At 37.7% G+C, this 26744-nt stretch overlaps 1 protein-coding gene across 1 annotated transcript in view; it reads right to left on the reverse strand.

The window, feature by feature from the left end:
• Positions 1-26744, reverse strand: part of LOC126473287 (zinc finger protein sdz-12) — a 74328-nt gene that overhangs the window by 33747 nt on the left and 13837 nt on the right. The window contains exon 3 of the mRNA XM_050100244.1: positions 6707-6947. Within this exon, the coding sequence (XP_049956201.1) occupies positions 6707-6947 (241 nt within the window). The remainder of the gene's footprint in view (positions 1-6706; positions 6948-26744) is intronic.

The raw sequence follows: 26744 nt of genomic DNA on the forward strand, positions 1-26744 counted from the left end.
GTATGTTTTGGGCACAGCTCTTTTCATAGATGTCTGAATTTCTGCATTCCCTTTTGAACCAAGAGTGCAACAGCCTCTGCTTACTCAGGATCCTCCAAATTTTGTTATTAAACCATGGTGGGTCTTTTCCAACCTTTATCCACTTACTAGGCTCATAATTCTTCAGACCACAATTTCCTTTATCCACTTACTAGGCTCATAACTCTTCAGACCACGATTTACAATCTGCTTAAACTTTGTCCATCTTACTGTAACTAAGTGATGCCAGTTCCCTGTCTAAGTGAGATACTAATAACTGCTTATCTGCTCTATCTAGCAAAACACTCTGCTAGCCTTCTTGACTGATTTATTAACTTTTGTAATCATAGTTGCTATAATGACATCATGATCACTAATCACCGTTTCTATACTGACACTGTCAATAAGGTCCAGCCCATTTGTAGCTACAAGGTCTGAGATATTTCCACTGTGTGTGGGCTGCCGAGCTAGCTGCGCAAGACAGTTATCAGAAAACACATTCAAAAGTATTTCGCATGACTGTCTGTCTGTATCCCTCGCAATGAATCCATAGACATCCTAGTCTATACTCAGTATGTTAAAGGCACCTCTAACTAGTATTGCATGATCTGGGTATTTATGCGCTACTGATCCTAGACTCTTTGAATGACTCTACAACTGTCACACAGCAGAATTAGGTGACCAGTAAAAACATCCAACACCTACACCTGTTACATGCAACGAGATAACTTCACTGTCTAGCTGTCCAGTAGATGGAGGATACTCACATTGTGATTAATCTAAGTGGCAAGCAGTTTGAGTACACCACTACAAAGATACTCTGCAGGGATCTCAACTTTGCAATGACTCCAAATGTACCCATTTCGGGTTACATCAGTTCATTGCAGCAAGTAGCCAACATATTTCCACCAAATATGGCAGAAAAAAATTTGCTGGGAAACCTGCAGGTACTTACTAGGACAAAGCCCCCAGAAAATACATCTCAAGTGAAGAGTGATGGCACTCAAGAGGCTCTGGGAAGACAGCGGCATCATAACGTTGCCAGCACACAAAGGGAACTCTACAGTCATTTTGCAGCAGGCTCATTATGATGAGAAAATGCATCAACTTCTGGATGACCCTGCTTACAGACTTTTGTCATGTGACCCAATGGACAAAGTGGACAAGAAGACCAGAGCTCTCTTGAAGGAAATCAGTGTGCCTGACAAGGTGACTAAACAATTATGAATGCGATTCTCAGTTCCACCTAGACTATAATGGCAGCAGAAAGTACACAAAGAAAGCATGCCAACACACCCAAATGCCAGCAACATTGGTGCATCAATGTATCCAACAGCCAAGTTTTTGAAGAAACTGTATTCCCACATGTAGAGAAGAGTATTCACCACATCCACAACTTGGCAGACTCCTTGGAATATCTCAAGCAACTACATATCACAAAATCTGATATAGTAGTCAGCACTGATGTGGTATCCCTGTTCACTAGGACGCCACAGAAAGACTCATTTTAAGTGACTGCAGAGAAATTTGGTGATGCTTTGTTGGATCTCTTCAGACGTACAGTGAAATCAATTTATTTTCTTATGGGAGGCAAATATTACGAGAAGGTGTAGCCATGGGCATCTCTCTGTTTCCAGTGGTTGCCAGTATGTTCATGGAGAGATCTAAAAAGGCAGCATTAGAAATAGCTAGATAAAACCCATACGCTCCTTTGGGTATGTGGATGATATCTTTGTGATCTGACCTCATGGTGGGCATAGGATCAATGAGTTTCTGGAACATCAGAACTCGTGGCAACCAAATGTTAAGTTCACCATATGCGAATGGATGGCCTGTTGCCATTCCTGAACATATTTGTCAGAAGGAAGGCAGATGGCTCAGCTGACCACATTGTGCATGACAAACCTACATACACCGATTTATGCCTGCAAACCAGCAGCTGTCATCACCAAGTGCAGAAGTTCAGGTTTCTGAAGACATTGGTCCACAGAGCACACACCTTGTCAGACCCTGACAGTTTGGCAGTGATTAGTGTTCTGTAAGAATGGATACACAGCCAAACAAATTCAGAAGACCTTCCAACCAGCCCCTCTGCCACATGATCGGGAACAATAGCAAGATGTGAAAAAGACCGTGATGTACCTGCCCTATGCAGAATCTATTTCTGCCAAAATCAGCAGGATTCTCAGACATCACAACATCAAGTGTCTGTTCTGTTCACCTACCAAAATAAGAGGACTACTGAGTGATGTGAAAAATGACCTGCAACAATGAAAACCAGGAATTTATAATATACTTTACCAGTAGCATGTGATACATTGGCCAAACAACTAGGACAGTGGACATCAGATGAAAGAAAATCAGACTAACACAGACAAAAAAACCAGCCATTGCCATCGCTGTCTAGAAGTCAATTATTCCATGAATTGTGATGAAATGAGCATTCTGGCAGATACTGGGTCAGTGTTATAACAGAGCCTATAGAGATAAAGTCGACAGAAAACCTACTGAATTGGGACACTGGATCCCAAATCAGTAGAGCATGGGATCCTGCACTGGAGTTGCTGAAAATAAAATGGCACAGCAGTAGCAGAACTCCACCAAAAGAAGAACTGAAGATGTGGCCTTGGGAAATGAGCCCAGATAGAGAACCAGGAAAATCAGACCAAAGATGGAACGTTGCACGGTCCTACTAGTGAGAGCAGACTGCAAAGGAAACACTTAGAACTGCACTGAACCAAAAATAGAATGCCATTGTGCAGACAGAAGCACAGGATCGAAGATGAAACACCAGCGTTCAGTGTGGCACACCAAACCAAAGAGGAAAAACCTTAGAACATTTCTAGCAGGAGTGGACAGCAGTGGGAACAGCTAGAACTGTAGCGGACTGAAAATGGAGCACCAGTCCACAGACAGGCACTTTGGTCTGAAGAGTAAACACCTGAGAATGCTGCTACTGGGAACAGACTGCAGACAGAACACCTGGAACTGACAATGGAAGGGGAAGAGTGAAGTTACAACTACTGTTTCACTTGATGAACAATCTGAAGCAGCACCTGATGAAGGTAAGGAATCATGTTATCGAAATATCACGCAAGAATTACGCTGATGTCCAGCAGAATACCCAACACCTCAAGATGTTAACAGATTGCCCAGAAAGTCTCCAGAATTACAGAGTCAGAGAGAGTGATGAGAATGAGATAATTATATGGACATATGGCGTACTACACAAAAGTAAAAAGAAGTCAATGGAGATGAAAATGTAGTTGTAATCATATTTTCTAACCACTACTAAAAATTCTGAAGTTTTATTGCAGAATATTAACTGAAACTGCCTTGTTGTTGTTGTGGTCTTCAGTCCAGAGACTGGTTTGATGCAGCTCTCCATGCTACTTTATCCTGTGCAAGCTTCTTCATCTCCCAGTACCTACCGCAACCTACATCCTTCTGAATCTGCTTAGTGTATTCATCTCTTGGTCTCCCTCTACAATTTTTACCCTCCATGATGCCCTCCAATACTAAATTGGTGATCCCTTGATGCCTCAGAACATGTCCTACCAATCGATCCCTTCTTCTAATCAAGTTGTGCCACAAATTCTTCTTTTCCCCAATTCTATTCAGTACTTCCTCATTAGTTACAGGATACACCCATCTAATCTTCAGCATTTTTCTGTAGCACCACATTTCAAAAGCTTCTATTCTCTTCTTGTCTAAACTATTCATCGTACATGTTTCACTTCCATACATGGCTACATTCCATACAAATACTTTCAGAAAAGACTTCCTGACACTTAAATCTCTTCTCGATGTTAACTAACTTCTCTTCGTCAGAAAAGCTTTCCTTGCCATTACCAGTCTACATTTTATATCCTCTCTACTTTGACCATCATCAGTTATTTTGCTCCCCAAACAACAAAACTCATTTACTACTTTAAGTGTCTCATTTACTAATCTAATTCCCTCAGTATCACCTAATTTAATTCAACTACATTCCATTATCCTTGTTTTGCTTTTGTTGATTTTCATCTTATATCCTCCTTTCAAGACACTGTCCATTCCATTCAACTACTCTTCCAGATCCTTTGCTGTCTCTGACAGAATTACAATGTCATCGGCAAACCTCCAAGTTTTTATTTCTTCTCCATGGATTTTAATTCCTACTCCAAACTTTTCTTTTATTTCCTTTCCAGCTTGCTCAATATATAGATTGAATAAAATCGGGGATAGGCTACAACCCTGTCTCACTCCCTTCCCAACCACTGCTTCCCTTTCATACACCTCAACTCTTATAACCGCCATCTGGTTTCTGTACAAATTGTAAATAGCCTTTCGCCTATGTTTTACCCCTGCCACCTTCAGAATTTGAAGAAACTGCCTTAAGAAAGAAGAATTAAGGGTGGTTTGAAAAGTTCTCAGAATTGTCGTGAGAGGTCAGCACTAGTGCAACTAGCTGTTCACATGATATTTATTGAACTGCTGCCTGTAAACAAGTGCCATGTCAGTGTTCTTGGAAGAGAGCTGTGGTGGTGACGTTGCTCTGTTGTTGTTCCAGCGTAGTGATTTGTGAAGGTGGAAAAATTCAAGATTAGAGCAGTGATTAAGTACTTCATAAAGAAAGGTATGAGTGCAAAGGACATTCATGCCAATTTCCAGGATACACTGGGGGACTCTTCTCCTTCATATTCAACTGTTTCTAAGTGAACAAATGAATTTAAATTTGGCCTGGAGAGCTTAGATGATGATCTGCACAGTGGTCAGCCAAGATGTATCACTACTCTGGAAATCATTGCAAAAGTGCACAAAATGATAATGGAGGATCGTTGATTGAAAGTGCATGAAATTGCTCATGCTTGCCAGAAGTCATCTGAAAGGGTATATAACATTTTAACTGAAGAGAATATAATAGAGGGAAACATTCAATGATATGAATATAATAGAGGGAAACATTCCCGCTCCCGGGATTGGAATGACTCCTTACCCTCTCCCTTAAAACCCCTCTCCTTCCCTCTTTCCTGATGAAGCAACCGTTGGTTGCGAAAGCTTGAATTTTGTGTGTATGTTTGTGTTTGTTTGTGTGTCTATCAACCTCCCAGCGCTTTCGTTTGGTAAGTCACATCATCTTTGTTTTTAGATATATTTTAACTGAAGAATTAGAAATGAAAAAATTAACTGCAAGATGGGTACCACGACTCTTGATGCTGAATCAAAAATGCATGAGAATGGACATATCAGAACAATGTTTGGCCCATTTTAGGAGAAACGAACAAGATTTTTTGTGCCAGTTTGTGACCACAGACGAAACCTGGGTGCACTACTATACCCAAGAGACAAAATAAGAGTCAAAGCAGTGAAAACATGCTGATTCTCCGACACAAAATAAAGCAAAGACAATTCCTTCAGCGGGAAAGGCAAGGCATCAGCGTTCTTGAATGTGAAGAGGATTCTGTTTGTAGATTATCTCCCCACTGAGCAAACAATTACTGGAGAATACTATGCTAACCTGCTGGACAAATTGCAATAAAAGATATATGAAAAAAGGCCAGGTTTAGCAAGGAAGAAAGTAATCTTCCATAAAGACAATGTGCATCCACACACATGTGCCATCGCCATGGCAAAATTACATGAACTAAGGTATGAACTGTTGTCAAATTCACCTTATTCACCTGATATGGCTCTGTCAGACTTCCATCTCTTTCCAAAACTGAAAATGTTTCTTGGTGGACAAAGATGCACTTAAAACGAAGAACTGATAGCTGGAGTTAGCACCTATTTTGCAGGCCTGGAGGAAATTCATTTTTGAGATGGGATCAAGGCACTGGAACATCGTTGGACCAAGTGCATTAATCTACAAGGAGTCTCATTGAAAAATAAAAAAGGTTTCAGTGATGTAGGTACTTTCTTTCTATTTCATTCCAAGAACTTTTCAAACCACCCTCGTACAACATAATTGTGGAAATATGAATATGTCACAAGATAACTGAAATGTTTTAAATCACAAAATTTAAGTGTTTGATAGTGCATCCATTTTCAAATGTCATGAAATATCAATAGCAATGTTCATACTGTATAAATGTAAGTGAAGATGCATAAAAATTTCTTCATTCTGTCTCACAGCTTCATCATTCACAGTTATTCCTCCTCATGGTTTCAAAAACATTTTTATTTGTTTGAAGATAATACACAGTTGGAAGGAATAAGATTTCAGGTTACTTCCAGACTCTGAGAAGTTCTGTTTTTCCCTCTAGAAATAATAACACGTGTTACAAAGTGGGAATAAAAATTTTAAAGATTTGTGAAACTCAGGCAGTAAATATAAATATCTTACCATTAGATACTGTGGTGTCTATTCCATGAAACACAAATTGAAAAAAAGAAAGAAGTTAAAATTGTTGAAGAAGGACACGCTGCTTGCAGTCAAATGTTACTTTAAAGAATATAAAAAAAAAGAAAAAAAATCAAAGAAAGCTGCAGCTACACTACTTACATCAGCTATATATTTTGCCTAATATGGCAACATTGCAAAAGTTTGATAATAATGATTCTCCCAGTAAAGTGGTGCAGAAAATAGAAGAAAACAACACCAAAACAGCATAAATAAGCAATTTCACATCAAAGTGCTACGAAAAGTTATATTTCATAGTATTTCTGATTGAGCTTAATAATTTGCATTGAAATTTTTCATACGTACTTGGCTAGGTGAAAATGGAGTTGGTGCATCAGCCATTGATATCTCAACATGTGGTGTCAGAAAATGCATTGGTGGAGTAGCATTGTCAATGGATCTGGCACCAACTGAATCTCCACTGTCACTGTAAGTAGCAGCCACACTAACACCACATGTCATCTCCATAGGAGAGCAGTGGCCAGCTTGCATGACAGATGAAGCACCTGCCGTTCCTGGCCCTGGGTTGTCGAGATCTATACCATGCCTGAAACAAAATTATTCCAAGAAATTGAAAAGTAGAAAATCTACTGAAAGAGCAGTACATGTGTTCCATGATGTACACAGAATTAAGGATGCACTGGGCCCAAAAAACACAGTTTCTTACTGCTTATTCATCTTAAACATGAAATATAGGATCCCATGGACAAAAACAGGATAATAATTGAAAGAAAAGTTTAAACTTTGCAAATCTTAGGTTTCTGTTCCTGAAATGTGAGCGACCTGTGTTAATATTATGTTAATATTTTCAGACATAAAGCATGCAACTAAAAACTGTGAAAGATAGTGGTAATATAGAGTTCAGCTAATTTAAAATTAGTTTTCTTCCATTGTAACATCTTAAATTCTTCAGCAACAAAAAAAATTTTTTTTGAAAATATAAGTAATTGGATAGTCAGAAAATCTACTCACCACACAGTGGCACAGAAACCCACAAATAAAATTTATCACAGTTTGCTAGCTTTTGGAGCCAGTGGCTCCTTCTTCTGGCAGAAGGATAGAAGGGGAAAGAATAGAGGTGAAGGACAAGGACTGGTGATGTTTAGGAAATAGGGCAGAGTTAGGAAAAGTCGCCCAGAACCTCTTGTCAGGGGAGACTTGCTGGAAGGGATGAGAAGGAAAGACTTATTGTTTGGTACTGCACCAGAAGAGATTTGAAAACCTGAGACATTAAAGGAGGAAAACAGAGTAATATGCAATACAGACATTGCTGCTAAAACATTGTGCACGAGCTAATAAGAACAAAAAGCTATGTATGTATGTGATAGAAGTGGGAGGGGAACAGTGAAAAATTGAAAATGAATTATGTAGGAAACTAAAATGGAGTGAAGAAAGGAATAATTGCTGTGAAGAAATTCTGAGAGTACAGAAATTAACACAAATGAATGGCAGGTGGGTGGCGAGAACCAAGGACATGTTGTAGTGCCAGTTCTCATCTACAGAGCTCTGAGGAACTGGTGCCTGGGGGAAGAATCCAGATGGCATGTGTAGTGAAACAGGCACCGAGGTCTTGACTGTCATGTTGTAGAGCGTGCTCTGCAATAGGATATTGTGTGTTGCCAGTATTGACCCTCTGCCCATGCCTGTTCATCCTAACTGACAACTTGAGGCAGTCATGCCAACGTAAAAAGCTGAACAGTGTTTACATAAAAGGTGGTATATAACATGTGTCGTTTATATACTATCAAAGGGAGAGCCACCTGTGAAACGACACGTCATATACCATCTGTTATGTAAACAATGTTTGGCCCTTTATATCGGCATGACTACCACCAAGTTATCAGCTGGGATGAACAGGCACAGGCAGAGAGTGTATACTGGCAACATACAATACGCTGTGACAGAAGACCATGCTCTACAACATAACAGACTTGACCACAGTGCCTGTTTCACTACACGTGCCATCTGGATTCCTCCTCCCCCCCCCCCCCCCCCCCCCCCCCCCCGCGACATCAGTTTCACAGAACTCCACAGGTGGGAATGGGAACTGGCACTGGCACTACAACATGTTCTTGGTTCTCACCATCCACCTGGCCTTAATTATGTTAATTTCTTTGGTCTCAGCATTTCTTCACAGCAGTTATTCCTTTCTTCATTCCATTTTAGTTTTTTATGTCTTTCATTTTCTGACCTGTCTATTTTTTGCTGTCCCCCTCCAACCTCTATCACATACAATGCACTTCACTTTTCTTTGTTATTAACTCTTGCACAAGGTTTTGGCAGTAATCTCTGTCTTGCAAATTACCCTACCTTCCACCTTTAAGCTCTCAGGTTCTCAAATCTCGTCTGGTGTGGTCCTCAACAATGAGCCTTTTCTTCTCATCCCAACTGGTAAGTCCTCCCTGGGGGTTCTGGGTGATTTTTCCGAACTTTACCCGTCCTTTTCCTTCATCCCTCTTCCTTCCCCTTCAACCCATCTGCAGACAGCCACTGGCTCTGAAAGCTAGCAAACTGTAATACCTTTTATTTGTGTGTTGTCCTGCGATCTTAAATTGTTTGTGTGATTTGTGGTGTTGTTAATGTATCTGCTGTAGGAAACACAAAGAGATGGTACTTTGTGAATACGTTGATACTATAAACAACAAAGACACAAACCACTTCCTCTATCATCTTTCCACAGTTCTTATCACATTACTACCTATTTCCTTGTTTGTCTTTGTCAACAGAACTTCTAATATACACTATGCATGTGCTCATGTCACAGTCAAACAGTACCTTTTCCACTGTCAATGTCACTCCAAACTTGTTGCCTCATTATTATTACATGTGACTGACAACATTTTCATTTACTACTACTACTACTACTACTACTACTACTTGTGAGTGTAAGATATACAAACAAATAATATGGCAGTCACAGTCCTGCCATTCACTACTACTACTTCTGAGTGTAAGATATACAAACAAATAATATGGCAGTCACAGTCCTGCCATAACATGCCTCACTATGCACCTTCAGCCAGCCTGTTCAAGGAACACTCATTTCCACTCATCCACAATCTCAGGCCCTGATCTGGTTGAGATTCATTGATGACACTTTCATAATATGGATTCAGGGTCAAAATCCATTTCCCCACAGCGCCGAAGCCTATTCTGCTATCCATTTTACTTGATACTCTTTGAATCACTGAACAATCTTTCACTTGATGTTGAGCTGAACATCTCTGATGGCCCCACAAAAACTTCCATTCATATATTTCTCACCAACAATAAAGAGTGCACTGCCAAGGGCACATTTTTGTGTGTGTTCAGGGTAAGCGTCATATGCTCTGAAGAATGTAACTTCAAAAAGTGCTACAAAGTTCAATTTTATGAGCCTATTTGCTGCTCAACACCATTATATATAAAATCAGATATGTAAAAGCTGTGGATTACTCAGAAAATATCCAACCCGACATGGGAAAAAAGAAAATACAGAAATGCACAGAATAATAAATGAAACAGCACAATAAATTATAACAACTTCTGCATTGAGGTCTGTGTAAATTGGAGGATGTCGGTTGGTAGCCACTCAGCATACAATGGTAGAAGGAAGAAGAAAGGAAGATTGTGGCTTGACTTCCTGCTGACAATGATGTCGCTAGACAAGGAGCACAATCTTTGACAGTTTCAGTGTTTGTGAAGGAAAACGGCTGTGCCCTTTCAAAGGAACCATTGTGGGATTTGCCTTGAGCAAGTTAGAAAAATCATAGAAAACCTAAATCAGAATGGTCACATATTGATTAGAACCATCATCCTCCTGAATACGAGTCCAGTGTGCTAATCACCGTGTCACCTTGGTCAGTATGCAAAGCCAAACAAAGTGTATTAATGCTTTATTGTACTATTATATGATATTCAGAATTTTGATTTGTTTTTAAGTGTGTCTGCCAATAAAGAAATCTTGCAAACTTATTGTAAGAATGAATATTAATAAAAGATGGGAAAACCTTGGGCACTGACAGTATTTCCATTAGCTATTTTAATGACTTTGGAATTCTGGTAGCTTCATTTTAGTTCTGTTCCTCAGCAGTCTGAGGAAAGACAGTTCAATCAGCATATTTTTCCAGAAAATAAACCTTGATTCTGAAATGTACCCATCTACTTCTACATTTTTTAAACCTTTATCTCTAGATTTTTTTTGCATATTTTTTAACTTCATATACAAATACAGAAATAGGCACCTTCTTTCGAGTGAACACAAAGATAAGTATAAACCTGCATATAATTTTGAACCAAAATTTGTGAGAAAAGTTACTTCTGTTCACTTGACACAAGGCGAAACTATTTCAGGATTATACTTGTATAAAGTCAGTAATTCTCATTTTTTAAGAAAAAGGAACACTATTTTCCAATGCCTTTTGAAAAATAAAAATATTTTTCTCTAAGATCTTCACCAGCCTTTTAGCATACACTGCTGGACAGGGACATCTCTGAAGCTTTCTCATGGATTGAAATCTTGTTTACATGCATCCGTGTTGTATCTTCGTGTTTTCTAACGTCATTTACACCTTTGATTAGATCACCATCTTGCTCTTCCTATCGCTTGAAATCAAGCAAAGAACTATTTTAGCCCACCTATCATTCATTCTGCTATCTACTTATGCCACCCACATCTGTTTCATTTTCATCAGTGATAATTACATGTTCTACTCCACTGTGCTCCTTGGTTATACTACTGGAGTTCCTGTCTCTTCTGACAACTATCATGTATGTCTTCACTGCTTGGTGAGAAATCCTCAGTTTTTGAGTGGTTTTGCCATTCAAAATCTATGTCTCATGACCTTAAATCAGTTATATAAACTGACAAAATTTTCATTTCAGGCATTCCACAACCTTATTTATGAAAACCATCGAATTTATCAAAAGCACTTCCAGTCTATTTTTATTCATCTGTTGAAATTCTTTTTCTGTCTTTCCAGTCACTCTTTTTAACTGCACTAAAAATTAAAACTCATGGATTATTTCTACAACTTTGCTGTTAATCTGTACTATTTTCTTTTCACTATGTTAATTACACATTATTTCAGTCTTATTATAACTGATTTACAAATCTATTTTCAAACTTTCTCTATTAAGTTATGGCAATACTTGTTGAAGGATATATACACTGGAATAAAACAAAACAAGTCATCAGAATACTGAAGCTGACTCAGGTAAGTATGTCTTCTTTTCCACACTTCATGTTCTGAAAACTTCCTCCATGGCTGTTAAGAATAGTTTTCGTGATATTGAATCTCTCTGTCTGAGTAATATTTTGCAAGCTTTTCTCATGCATTTCATCTAAATACTGGTTGATAGCACTAGTTACAAACATATGGCACAATTTGGCAGTATGTGGAAGAACCATTTTACTAAATCTTTATGTAGATAATAAATAAGTGTCTTTACAGGTACTATCCTCTTACTAAACTATGGAAAATCCAAGATGGAATACTGACAACATTATGGAAAGGATAGATTGTTACTCAGTATATTGTAGAGATGTTGATTTGCAGTTAGGCTCAAACAAGAACACTGTCAAATAAGTAAGCTTTTGGCCATTTGACTGTGTTTTTGATGTGCCTATCTGCAACTCAACATCTCCGCTGTGTGATGAATAGCAATTTGTCCTTTACATAATACTGTTAGCCCCCTTACTAAGTGATTTATGTGAAGAACAGTTAGTATCACATTAAAACTGATATCTCTTTGAAGGGTGAGCATCATTGTAACCTACCACATAAGTAGACACTTTGAAAGGACTATGGTCACTGTTTTACCACTCAAGGGTGGTAGTTCTCTCAACTAACCACTTAATTGATGACTATGTTTCACTAGACAGCAAGAGAACCACAGTGCAGTATTTCTGCGATGTATTTATGACATGAACTGATACTTCATGCATTGTTGGTGTTTGTAATGGAAGTGTTGTGCATTTCTCTCTGTCTCTCTTCTTTATCAGGCTATTTTTGGTAAGTGATTGTTTATATTCATGTGATGACTTTCCATAAATCTACAAGTATATTACTTTTTATTCAAATCAAATTTTCTACACTTCAAAGGTGGATTTCTGTGTGGTTAGTTGCTTAACCACTGCCCTTCACCATCCAGTTTGACTTGCCAAAAAGAATAATGGAGGAAGGATGTTACCGAATATTATTTGATGAAATTCCTGCTGGTGACGACAGTGATGAAAGTGATGACAATGTTCTGACATTCATTACAGATTGTGTAAGTTCTAGTCTTGTTTACAGCCATGTGTTGAGCAGCAGTGATTTTGAGGATAACAGTGAAAGTGATGAGAAAACTGAAAACAATGCGGTGCTGCTCACTATTCCATCAACAGTCATGATAAACTGGAGCCAAGAAACCAGTGTTGACAAAGTGTCTTTATGTATTGGACAAGCTGGTGTGGTTGCAGAAATAAAGAACAAACTGAACATAAAGCCAGTTGACTTATATTGTGAGTTTTTTGATGAAACACTAGTATTTCAAACCAATTTTGCATGCAACGCAGACAAGCATATCTTTCATCCCCACCAATGAACATGAAATAACTTTTATCGGAACAAATCTTTACATGGGACTCACTAAGAAACAGAGCTACAGAGATTACTGGAGCACTGATTCACACTTTCATGAAAGTCATACGTTGAACCTAATGCCAGCAAAAGGATTTAATTGCTTACTGAGTACCTCAATGATAATTCTGTGGCTCCCGACAGAAACAGTTAGAATCACGACAAACTATATCTGTCGCTAGATAATTTGAACAGAAATTTCAACACTGCTATTCACCACTTGATGATGCAATGGCTAAATTCAAAGGCAGATCATCTCTCAAACAGTACATCAGACACAACTCTATAAACAGAGGATACAGAGTGTGAAAGTTATGGGACGAATCATCATACATTTGATAGTTGATATTTATACAGGCAAAGTTTCACAGTGTCCAGTAGAAGGCTTAGGATTGAAAGGGGTTAACCTAACCAGTGATCTTCAAGAAAAGAATCATATTATTTTTACGGACAATTATTTTACATCATATGATCTGTTCAAGAATCTAAAGTACAATGGTCTGTACACTTGTGGAACAATAAATCCCAGAAGGAAATTGAAAGAGGGGAATTCAATTACAGAATAAGCAATGATGGAGTAGTTATCTTCTAGGCTCTGAGCACTATGGGACTCAACATCTTAGGTCATAAGTCCCCTAGAACTTAGAACTACTTAAACCTAACTAACCTAAGGACATCACACACACCCATGCCCGAGGCAGGATTCGAACCTGCGACCGTAGCAGTCCCGCGGTTCCGGACTGCAGCGCCAGAACCGCAGTTATCTTCTATAGGTGGAAAGACAAAAGAGCAGTCAACATGACTTCTACGTCATGCACCATCAGACATGTCCACAGTAACTCATAGGCTGAAAGATGGAACAATAACCAATATCATTTGCCCTCTTATATTGAAAGATTACAATTCCAGTATGAACTAGGTGGATAATTTTGATTGACAGAAGTGAGACCATTGTACAGACAGAAAAGGCAAGAAATGATGGATGAGATTTTTCCTTCACTGTTTAGATGGCTTTGTGACAAAGGCATTTATTATACACAAGGTGACTGAAATGGAGCAGTACTGCAATAAAGGGTTTTGTCGAGAGGTGCAGAAAAGTTTGTTGGCTAAAAATATAGTTTCAGTGTTGCTGCTTCATTCTCTATTTATAAAAGTAATGTATCATCTCAGATCAAGGCACACAACCCATACGTCCACAAAAGTATTCACCAAAAAATCAGTAAACATCAGCCCATTAACTCATTATATAGAAGACATGAAGTTCTCAGTTGAAGAAAAATCATGGTTAGAATCCTGAGGATGTGTTCAGTGCACAAAGTACCTTGCACCTGAGAGCAGGCAAGAATTGTTTCAAGAGACATTACGAAAATTAAAATAAAGCTACGCCAATATTGAACCGCCAAGTATCAAACTTGTATCTGTAGTGGCATCATGATTAGCTGCTGTGACTACATTTGATGTTAATATTTTGTTGTAGTTAAGGTGAATTTTTCGAAACCTACTATAGAAAACATATCACAATAATAAAACTAAAGTGTTACAAGTTGATAAAATTTGAAACGTGTAAATTACTGCATGCTTCTCTAGAGTAAATTTTTATGGCATTTACCTGCCTGTCAAAGAGATATGTGATTCATGTTTGCTACTGTATAATGTTATATGGGAGACCAGGAACAAGCTTTTGAAAAGGGTAATCATAAAATCTATAGCCCAATGAACATTGTACTTCTATATACACTACGGCATTAACGGAGTACTAGCAGTGAAACACTGAGAATGGAACATTTATATTATGTGCAACTCGATCATCTTGTGGTTAAGCGAAAATCTACGGACCCAAATCTCTGGGCTCGAATCATGATCAGTCCTACGATTTTTGTCTGTGACTTCTTTCACATCTGACAGTGTTTGTTAATCTGAAACATGACAAGTTGTAATGTAGTTTGGAGACCACCTGTAGGTTGCCTTATAACTGGGTGGGTCAGTCAGTTTCAGGTCGGAGAAAGGCAATGGCATATTACCTCTAACAGGATCATATCTAAATGAAAACTTCTTGATTTTCAAGCCACATCGTTTTGAATAAAACTTTCAAGCTTCCAATGGCTATCTCTACCATCGTCATCAGGAGTAAAATATCACTGACTGCTGGGGCTGGCACCATTTTCTGCTTATATAGGCACAACTGCAGCAGCTGGCACCAATCAGAGAGGGCCAAAATGATGCATGTACGAAAAGGCAAGTAGTGCAACACACAGCAAAACCTGTCTGCTGTGGTACCAGTGATGTTATGTGGCAGAAGGGGCTGGCTCCACATCTGAAACTGCTGCTCTCGCCTCCGTACAAGCACCAAGCATCTATATCTAGCAAAGCACTAAGATCTTTGAACTGTTTTTGGGTTGGTGACAGCTGTGCCTTTATTGTTATGGTCTGCAGCCCAAAGACTGGTTTGATGCAGCTCTCCTCGCACCGCTATCTCTTCATCTCCAAATAACTACTGCAAACTACCTCCTTCTGATTTGTTTACTGTCTTCATCTCTTGGTCTTCTCCAAAACTTTTTACCCTCCAATACTAAGCAGGTGATCCCTTGATGTCTCAAATGTGTCCTATCAACTGATCCCTTCTTTTAGTCAAGTTGTGACACAAATATCTTTTCTCCCCAATTCTATTAAATAGCTCATCATTAGTTACGTGATTTGCCCATCTAATCTTCAGCATTCTGCAGCATCACGCATTCTCTTCTTGTCTAAACTGTTTATTGTCCATGTTCACTTCCATACATGGCTACACTCCAGACAAATACGTTCAGAAAAACTTTCCTAACACTTAAATCTATATTCAACGTAAATTAAATTTCTCTTCTTCAGAAAAGCTTTTCACACCATTGCCAGTCTACATTTTATATCCTCTCTACTTCAACCACCATTAGTTATTTTACCTTTATACACTTCTTCGCCACAAATACGAAGGGACCTAGGAAAATAAGCTACACATTATTATGGCAGGCCAAATAGCTCTTATTGAATGCTGCCCTATATTTCAAAGAGTCACATATACATGACACTATTTTTAACATAGTTGTCAAGTCTCTGTAAACAACAGTGAGAACATTCTATCAATCATTCAGTTCATTGGCAATAGAAATCCACTCCTTGGTCATGAAGCCATTCAAGAACCACTGTGGATGTTCTTACAGATGCCGAAATATGAAAACTGCAGGGAACACGATCTGGACTGCATGCAGATTAGTGTCACCCACGTCCCTACAGCCTCAGTGAAATTCTTGGCACAATTTCACTACAGCTGGATACAGCACTGCATTTGATCTATATACAGTCAGAATTTCACTGTGACTCTGTGTGCAATTTAGATGTTTTGCCCAAAAGTATCATACTGTCTCACAAATTTTAACTTTGGAGTATGTTTTCAGTTGCCACACCATTTCACTCCAACACTGTGATGCACCTATTATCTGTATTGCTGCAGAACTGTGTCAGCAGGAACTCCACAACAAAGCAGCACTCTTCTTCCACAAAGGGTCTCAGTGTGGGATGGTATGTGTGATTTACTTCCTGAAGTCCCTATGTATTAAAAAAATTACATGTGCAATATGGCATTCGTTGAGATACATGTAGTTATTATTATTATTATTTATTATTATCAATAATTCCTGCTTAAGGAGAGTGCTAAAATATAATGAATTTTCATGACCTTTTTTTCTGTCTCTTTCTTCTTTTTCCCCAAAAACTTCTCATATATTAACTGCTATTCATCTCTTCAGTCCACTTCTTTCCTGTTTCTTTGTAGCTTCTTTTCCTCCCCCTCATTGGTCACCGGGTCAAATTTTTGGTTTCTGATTTTTTTTCCTCTGTATTTTTTCCTGTCCAACATGTCTTACGTGAAGATGTTTAGTTTCCCAAAGTCTATCATGGTTTCATTTACCCAGTTGGTTTTCAGTGTATTAGTCATCACTACGTTAAAATTTTTTTGGTCAGTCTTCTTCAGTCATCCTATGTATGTGTCTGCAGAACTTTGCTGATGTTGCTTGTAATCATCTCTGTCTGTTTGTACTGTTCTGTTGTTGATCCCTTTATTCAGATCCCCCATTTCTGAACTAGCACATGGATCTTTCTCAGTATTTTCCTCTTTTGTTTTTCTATCTTCTTGATTTTCATTCTTCTCTTGATTGCTGTTATTTCTCAGGCATACATAGCCTTTGAAAGACTACTTTATTATAATGTCTTAATTTGGCATTGACAGAGATACTTAATTTGCCTTCTGTAGCTTTGTGATTCTGTCTTCATTGTATGTTGACTTCAGTCCTGTTTTTTGTATAATCTCTGCCAGGCATTTGAAACTTCCAACTTGCATTATCTTTCTGTGCTTAATTTGCAGTGGGTGTCTCAAGAGCTTATTTGGTTTCTTTTCTGTTATTTGTTATGACAACTATATCATCAGTGAAGTTGATGGTTCTTTCCTTGTGTCTCCCAGTTTTTACCTCATTGACTCTTTCACCCCATGTCTTGATTATTTTCTCTAAAACTGAGTTACACAGAATGGGTGACAGGCCATTGCCCTGTCTCACTCCTGTCTTGATTCAGAATGACTCCGAGATCTGTTCTATGAATTTCACTTTGGATGTTGAATACATTAAGGTTTCTTGGATTAGCTTTCTGTCTTGGTTTCCAACTTCATTTGTTCCTGTGTGTTGAAGAGCTATGGAGCTATAGGCCTTTTTGAAGTCAACGACCATTACTGTGGTGTTAATACTGTTCTCGGGCATCACATCTGTTCACTGCATTATCTTCCCTTTCTGAACCCTTCTTGGTATTCTCCTATCTGTGGATCCACCTCATGCGATAGCCAATTTAACGGATCTTAACATAATTTTGTATATAAAATTTAGTTGTGGAATTCCTCTGTAGTTATTGTGGTCCATTTTGTCTTCTTTCTTGTGGAAGGTGTGTACGAGGGCTGTCTTCCATTTTCTAGTACTTTTCCTGTTCCCTACATGTTTTCAATGGTTCTGTGTATTTTGGGTGTAATGTTTTCATGGTCTAATTTTCAGATTTCTGGAATATATCTATCGGCTCCAGGTGCTCTATTATTTTGCAATAATTTTATTATGTGCACAGTTCCTTCATACATTGGAGATTTGGAATATAGGTTAGATTCTTGCTTTTCGAACGTTAGTCTCTGTGTTAGTTCATCACAGTTGAGTAGTGTTTCAAAGTACTGAGCCAATATCACACAGTTCTTTTCAAGTTTATCCCCATTGTTCCATCTTGTCTCTTGATGCATAAACTCAATGATTGATATCCCATCATATTTTCTCTGAATGTTCTGTAAAAAATGTGTGTGTTGCTTCTGTTTCAGTCCTCATCTATTTTCTTATTTTTGTAACCTCTATTTTTCCTCTATGGCTTATTTTTGAAGAGGTCTTTGATATCTTGTTAATTTTTTCCCGTTTTTTGGTTGTTTTTATGGTTGTAAATTTTTCCTAGATTTGTATTCTGTCTTCTATGGCTCTACAGCATGTCATATTCCACGATCTGTGTTCATTTGTCCCAGTTTTATCAATTATTTCTTTTTTCTGGCAGTTCTGTCCAGTCATTACTATTGATATTTTAATGTTTCTGTTATTTCTTTCTTGTTAATTGTCAATATTCTGAGTCTGTTCTGAAAACTCTGTTGGTTCTCTTTATTTGTCTGCTGAGTATAAGTCTTGCTTCAATGTGAAATAGGTTCTTTTGTTTTATTCAATAAATGATGTATATGACTATCCCACGTGCAGTAGCAAACCTGGCATGTCTGGTTGTATGCATGCTTGTCATTGCTGTACCTCAGTCCGTAACATAATATTGTACGATTGTAATGTGTCTCCAGTTATACTGGGTCGTATGTGGAAGTCTGCTTTTATCACAAAACAGTGTAGCCTTTTAGGCTTATTTCTATATTTGAACTGTAATATACTCTTATACATTATTCTGACGTGTTAACACTCTTTCTTTTACTCACATATGACAGTTTCACTTACATACTTTATTCATTTCATCCATTTGTTCCATAGGTAACAACAAGAAGAAGAACCTTCAGAGGTACGGAATGAGTCAAGGTAGACATTAACAAGGGACAGCAATATTATGGAAACTTAATGCTATTCAAATACACATCATCTAAAATTAACCGACTAAATTAGCAAGAACACTGCTACTTTGAAAAAAGCTGCTGCCTCCCCAGTTTTACTATAAAGCTGCTGACATTTGCCATTAGTACCTTCATATTTACTTAACTGGCTTAGCACTTACTGCTTCACTTGTGTAGACTGTATAGTCTGCACACATTTTTCTTTTTAGTTTTCCTTCATTCGAAGGTTTACATTGTTCACAAATTGGAACACCAACTAACCTCTTCACACTAATAAAGGGCATGGAAGCATGGTCTTTTCCAAATGTACTTCTGACCAAAAAGCGATTCTGGTAGCTGGAGTTCAAGGCTTTTGCTAATTACGTCTTTTGCATTCTTTTGGTAATATTTTGATAGAAACTTTCATCCCCTAACATACATTTCTTTATAGCTGACCAAGAGATGAAGTAAAACAATAGAAACTCAAGATTGGAATAACAACAATGTAGGAAAAAACAGATTGTTATTGTTGTAAAGATGACACATTAAGCTGTAGACAGGCACAATTACAAAGACCTTACACAAAAGCTTTTGGCAACAGCCTTCCTCAGGAAAAGAAACACACACCACTCACTCACACAAGGAAGCACACTTCACATACACATGACTGCCACTCTGCCAATTCTGGTCCAAGCCGCCGAGTTGGCGATCCTGTGTGAATGAAAAGTGCTTGCTTGTGTAAATGAATGGTGTGTGTGTGTCTTTTTCTGATGAAGGCTGTGGCCGAAAGCTTATGTGTATGTGTCTTTTAATTGTGACTTTCTGCAATTTAACATGTCATCTTTACAGCAAGCAGAAATCTACCTTTACCTATACTGTCGAGAAGTCGAATGCCAATTTTCATAGCTTTAAAAATTTTTTAATATAATAAAAAATTTTCTTAAAATTTTCATCCCCTATTTCACCCCCTTAGGGGTCAAATTCCCAAAAACAGTGAAACATGTATTATTTTATTTCTAACAGAGAGGTGAAATATAAATTTTCATAGCTTTAGCTTTCAAAATGCTTTTATAATGAAATCCATACCAATTATAAATGTGAATGTAACTGTCTGTTACATTTTCACAATTACACTGCTAAACCGATTTTGATAAAATTTGGTATGGAGGTAGCTTGAATGCTGAGGAATAACAGTGTAACACAAAGTATTTATTGATTTGAAAAGTATAACACAAAATATGGAACAACAATTACTCTTTGGCTTTTGAACTTTATCATATTTGTGAAAACGTTTTTATTGTTTGATATATTCTACATGATAGGACTCAACGTAATGAATACAATGTGCAAAACCTCTATGTGTTTAGTCCATATCTCCCTACTAATATCAGTGACAAACCCATCACATTTTAGCTGCTGAGTGATACGCATTTCTTATAACTTCTTTGTTGCATTCAAATTTGTATGAATAGCTCACGGTCATGTAGTTAGTGTTGCTGTTTCTCAATCAAGTGTTCCCAGGTTCAATTACCACATGGATCCCCCCCCCCCCCCCCCCGCTCACATCTCGATGTGGGCATTGTCGTCATTTTAGCATCATCAATGTGTGAGTCTCTGAAGTAGCGTCAAATAAAAAGACTTGCACCTAGCTCCTGAACATCTCTACTGGGATCTCTTTCCAATAAAGCCATATGCACATTTCATTTCATTTTAATAATGCACAACAGCAGCCATGGGTAACAACTGGAATACAATGCTTGTATAATCCTCAACATTTTTAATCCATGTCAATCTGTACTTCCACACAAATATTATAAATTCAAAACTAACTCTGCTATGTTTCCACAACTAAACCACCAAACCGATATCCATGAAATATTGCGTGAGACAGCATGAACAATAATGAAGAAGATAGGCTAGTTTAAAAAATGTGCAGTACAAGATCTTATAGATTTGAAAAATATTACACGAATTAAGGAAAAATATTTACTCTTTGAAAAAGCTATGTACTCTTGTGCTACGTAGTATGATTCAGTGTAATCAATACAATGTTTATTCAATTCTCAACATGTTTAATCCATACTTGGAAACTAATACCAGTGTTATTAATTGTGAAAGTAACTCATTTCATGACACTACTGCTGAACCGAGTCTGATGGTATTTGGTATGGAGATAGCCTAAACCCTGAGGAAGAGCAAAGGCTACTTTAGAGGTTGTATCTTTTTCAGTATTACTAATATTTTTCAATGTGGTGTAGGAGAATGGCATGCAAATGATGCTGACGCAATGGACGATGACTCTTTGTGTCTATAGCTTATTCCATGACAGTGCAAATCCAATGTTATTGTGCACGTGGTTTATGGTACTGACTTTCTACACCACCTGGCATAGGTTGAGAATTTTGGTGGAGATATGACAATAAAGTCAGATGGTAAGCCCAGGAACCATATTTAAAACTATTACTACAAGCATTGTAAATGTAAGTCGGATTTAGTACATAGTTTTAAGAGAGTGCAAGCTGCGAAAGTTACTCAAATCCAACAAACCTCAAAGCATTCTCATGTCCACCGGAACTTCAATGCAGAGCGTCAGGTGACCTTAAGTGCTACAGAGACATTACAACACTTACAAGCCCACTGCATTTTAGATGCTGAACATCATCGGTCTCTTAAGGTTCCAAGATGCTCGAAGACTCACATGATGGATCATTTAAAGTTTGTACGACAAACAGAGAGTCGTACCTTTACATGTGGTATGTGGGAGGCTTTTGTTGAGGCAGCACATGATTATGATTTATTAACTGACTATATTAATCATACATTAGTCATCGTAGTGGGTGGATAAAAGATGTAGGCACCATAATGCATTAAAATGGAAGGGAGATAAGGTTGGTATGTGTTGCTCTGGTGGCGAACTCTCACATCTACTACAAGGCGAGCCAGAGAAACCCCTAAAAGCTTTACTTCTGCACAGACGTAATAAATTAAGGGATTTTTAAAATATAATTAGAAAATATAATGCATGCTTTCAGATCCACCACGCGGCAAAATAATAGAAACACACTCAGTATGAATCTACACACCAGCACTGCATACATTTTTTAAAAAAATATGTCTCCAAACCACTATATACACAGACATCTTGTAAAATGACTAGCTTACTTTCTCGTCATCACTCATCATAACAAAGCTAGTGATATGGGAACAAAGCAGCAGATGACAGCTAGTAATTTCATAAAATTTTAATCCCCTATTTAACTCCCTTAGGTGTTGAATTCCCAAAAACATTGAAAAAAGTATTTTTCCAATTTCTAACTGAGAAGTCAAATACTAATTTAAGCTTTAAAAATGCTTTGGTAGTTCTTTATTAATGATTTATTTTCAAAAAAATCTTATACCCTTTAGGGATAGAATTTCCAAAAATGCTGAAACACATTTTTTTTTTAAATTTCTGACTGAGAAAGCAAACACCAATTTTCGTAGTTCTAGCTTCAAAACTGCCTTAATAGCGAATCAGTCAGTCAGTCGGTCGGAACACTGCCTTTTATACATACAGATTACAATGGTATTTTTCAAAGAAAATGTTTTTCCACATCTACATACAGTGAGTGCTATTTACAGAACATTACTGCTTGTCATGCAGCTTTATAACAAACATAACTACTTGCCATGCAGCTAACAGAACTTTCCAATCCCTGATCTATATATTCAGATAACTTGTAGAAAGATCAGCTAATAAGGTATGTTTTTAACCTTGTTTTTAATTGGTGAGAACTCCCAATTTCTTGCTTTGTGTTAGATGGGAGCTTGTTGAATATTTCTCCAACAGAGTACATAACTCCACTCTGAATCTTGGACAATGAGGCAATGTCTACATCAAAATTATTTTTGTGTCCTGTATTGTGAATGCGTAAATCACAGTTCAGGTTAGACTGATTTTTATCATCAAGGGGGAAAAAATTTGGAAGTGAGTGTAAAAGGCTTCTGCAAGAGAATACATTTATCTATTGTACACAATATTAATAGTGCTTGCTTCTTCTGAATAAACACTTCACTTGCTTTAGGTGTATTGCCTGAGAAGATAATTCAGTGCTACAACGGAAAGTGAAAAGATGCAAAATAAGCAACACTCTTGTCTTTACATCAACACAATTAGAGATGCTTCTGAGAACACAATACTCTGAAAACAGCTTCTTGATTAGTTTATATACGTGTTGACTCCATTGTAACTTGTTATCTAACTGGATGCTAAGCTTTTGCACATTGTGTTTCACTTTACCCTACAGTAATCACAAGAATTACATGTCTTGTGATAACTTCAAGTTGAACAAATACATTTCAAGGAAGACGCAATACATGAAAGTCACAGATCAAGTAAACAGAGTAAGACGTGTGTACACGTTAACAGTCAAATCATAACTGAGTCCAAGTCTAGCTTCCGCTGGCTGGCTGGCCGCTTAGGTGGTGCAGCTGCTGCATGGCTGGCAGACAGCACCCCACGTAGAGGACGCGCGTAACTGCGCGGCGGCACTTTGAAAGATCGGTGAGTCACAACATATCTAATCCACTTATATAAATTTAAAACAATGAAAATCAGGTGATGCTGATGTTTTGAGCCTTAGTGCAGTTTAAGATGAGTAGCTGGCGAATGCCCTCAGATTAGTACAAGCACCCTTCATGTGATTGTGTCGTGTGAGTTCAGTGAAGTCAATGATCTACCACTATAACCCACATAACCTTTTATGTATTTCTGACACACAGCATTTCTTCTGTGTGCCTTATTACACTATCTTTGGTAGAAATATATGTATATATGATATTGACTTATTATTGTTCTAGAATGCATATAAATGTAAAATAATCATATCATTTCTTAAAATTTTCAAAAAATATGAGGATGTAAGAGAACAAGTTCCAATCCTAGCATGACTGGAGGAAACTGCTCCAAGTTCTAAAGATGAAGAGGATGTTCTTGAAGATCAGAACCATCATTGCGAGTCTGAACAATAAAAAGAAATCCCAGGGTGGCATCTGAAAACAGTGAACAAAAACTACATTGCTGTTGAATGCCGAGGCCAGCTTATCGACCTGTCTCTGGTGGGGTGAAAACACTTGCCCATGGAAGATTGGAATATAAAATGTTGGCAAGATTTATCTTTTATCTTTGGGGACAAAACACTTACTGTTGTCAAAAATAAGATTTTCTTTCCATTTCTCTGGTATGAAGCCAGCCATTGACTTCTAGAATGAGACAGAAGATCTCTGTGGAATGTTGCTATGTCTGTGAAACAGCACGCATAGAAGTACTTGAAAGATGTGCAATTCGTGTCAGAAAACCATTTGCCCCAATATTTTAAATTCCTCCATATGTCTTGTACAGGGAATCATGATTAGATTAATATATTTCACACTATCTTTCTTTTTATCTCAGTCACAGAAAAAGGTGTGAGTTTAGTTAAAATTAGAACTATAATAATTGCTGATTTTTCAAAAATGTGACTCAGAGAAAAACTTTTTCAAAAAGTGATTATGTAATGTTTTAGATGAGAAAGTGGCATACTCACGTAGCCCATGGGATCACTGACGTTTCTTTTTAGAGCATGACCACTGCAGGGTTAATGTATTATCATTAATGGCTACTCTGTCAAAAAATTAGTGCGGGTCTGAAGATGCACAGTACAAGTCTTTGTGAGAATAAGACTTAAACTATTAGCTGTGGACCAATTATATGCATGTTCAGCTATCATTTGAGTTTTTCTGCCAATGTTAAGTTTCTTATTTCGCCATGTGATGCACAATATAAAAGATTGTGTTCTTTTCTATTATGTCTCTCTATATTATTTTAGGTTTGGATGGTCATTATGGACCAAAGAAATTGCCTTTTTTATGAGTAACTGCAAATAAAAAGACAATATGATTTATATTCCTAGATCACTGTGTCTACTCCACGACTATGTTGCAACTTTTGATACCAGGAGATACTGCTGCCCTGCCAAATATTGTCAAAATGGCACTACAACACTGCATTTTGCTGTTATGATGTTCTGTAACTTCGGGGACCAAACTACTATAAAATCTGCTGGTTGCAGCCTGCTGTCAATGAAGACATAGAAAATGGAAAACTAAATAGAAAAAATGAGTGCTTAAATATTATATATAGCATTAAGTAAATCAGGTGGGGTCATACAAATTGATGCTTGCACTTGCTTTTAGATTATGCAGTTTCTTTTTATACTAAGCTCTGGGAACACATAAATTGATTTTTACAGTTTTATTTCCACAAATGGAATGCAGGGGAATTAGCTGATTATCCCTCTGCATTCCACACAAAGTACAATAAACATGCTGCTGAGGAGACTCATCATATTTAAAATTTTATTTTCATGTTCAATACATCTTTCTCCAAAAGAAACTTTCCAAATCATCTGACATATTAGGTTGGTGCATAAGTTCATTGTGTTTTTGTTCAACATGTTGGTATTCCTATTACTATGAATTTATTTATCGATTGTAATTTTTTTATTTCTAGTTTACTGTTGCTGTTTCACTTTACATATTGATTGGCAGCCCTGCAGCCAAGCGACTAGCGCGAGGTTTGGTGTTCTCGTAAAGATAAGTTATTTTAGATTATAAAACACATAGATTAGTACTGATTACGTGGTAAATAAGTGTATTAGTGTGCCGTTTAAGTGTACCATTAAAGGTTTCATTTCTCATTACGTAATATAGCAGAAAACGCGAAAAGACCGTACAGTCGTATTTTCTGTTTACGTTCTGCTGCAGCAAATCTATAGAATTTCGTTTAGTTGTTCCTTGCTCTCTCCAGCAATTTAACTTAGCGTACCTCTTCATTATTTAACTAGCATTTCCGGAAAGTAGCGTAAAGTTTAACTTGTTGTTTCAGAAACTTTGCACTTTTGTTTTTGTTTACACACAGTTGCGTATAGGCCAAATTTGTGTAACCATATTTTCGTGTTTATCTGTAATTTAACTGACTTATTCTTAATAAATTATTACGTTTATCATGAGTGAAAAGTGCTTGACTTGCCGTAGAATTGTTAGGTCGGGGCTTTGGTGTGATGGGTGCTGTAGTTTTTTCCATGTGGGTGACTGTAGTGGCGTGGGAATAGGGGAAGTAAATGAGACTCAACAGTGGTTTTGTAGGATTTGTAGTAGAGATAGGAAGATACTGGAACAGGAGGGGAAAATTGCTGCCCTTCAGGCTGAGTTAGACAAGGCCAGGGGAGATCTTGACAGGTTAAGGAGGGAGAAGGGTAAAGAGAGGTGGGAAGTGGCAACAGGCAACAGGAGGAACAGGCCTAGAACTTTGTCTGACAGCTTTATGGTGAATGTGGAAAATAGATTTGACCTGTTGCTTCAGTTAGAAGCTGGTGAGCCTCAAGCAGTTACAGGTGTAGACAGGGCACAACAAACTTTCAGCAGCAAATTGAAAAGTAAGAATGTAGGGAAATCAGTAAAGAGAAAGAAAGTGTTGTTGTTAGGTAGTTCCCATGGAAGAGGTGTTGGCCAACTCTTGCAGGATGAACTAGGATCAGAATACCAGGTCACCAATTTTTTTAAACCTAGTGCTGGTCTGGAGCAGGTGACAGAGGATTTA

Source organism: Schistocerca serialis, chromosome 4 (assembly GCF_023864345.2).
Source record: "Schistocerca serialis cubense isolate TAMUIC-IGC-003099 chromosome 4, iqSchSeri2.2, whole genome shotgun sequence".
In the NCBI taxonomy this organism is placed as follows: Eukaryota; Metazoa; Arthropoda; class Insecta; order Orthoptera; family Acrididae; genus Schistocerca; species Schistocerca serialis.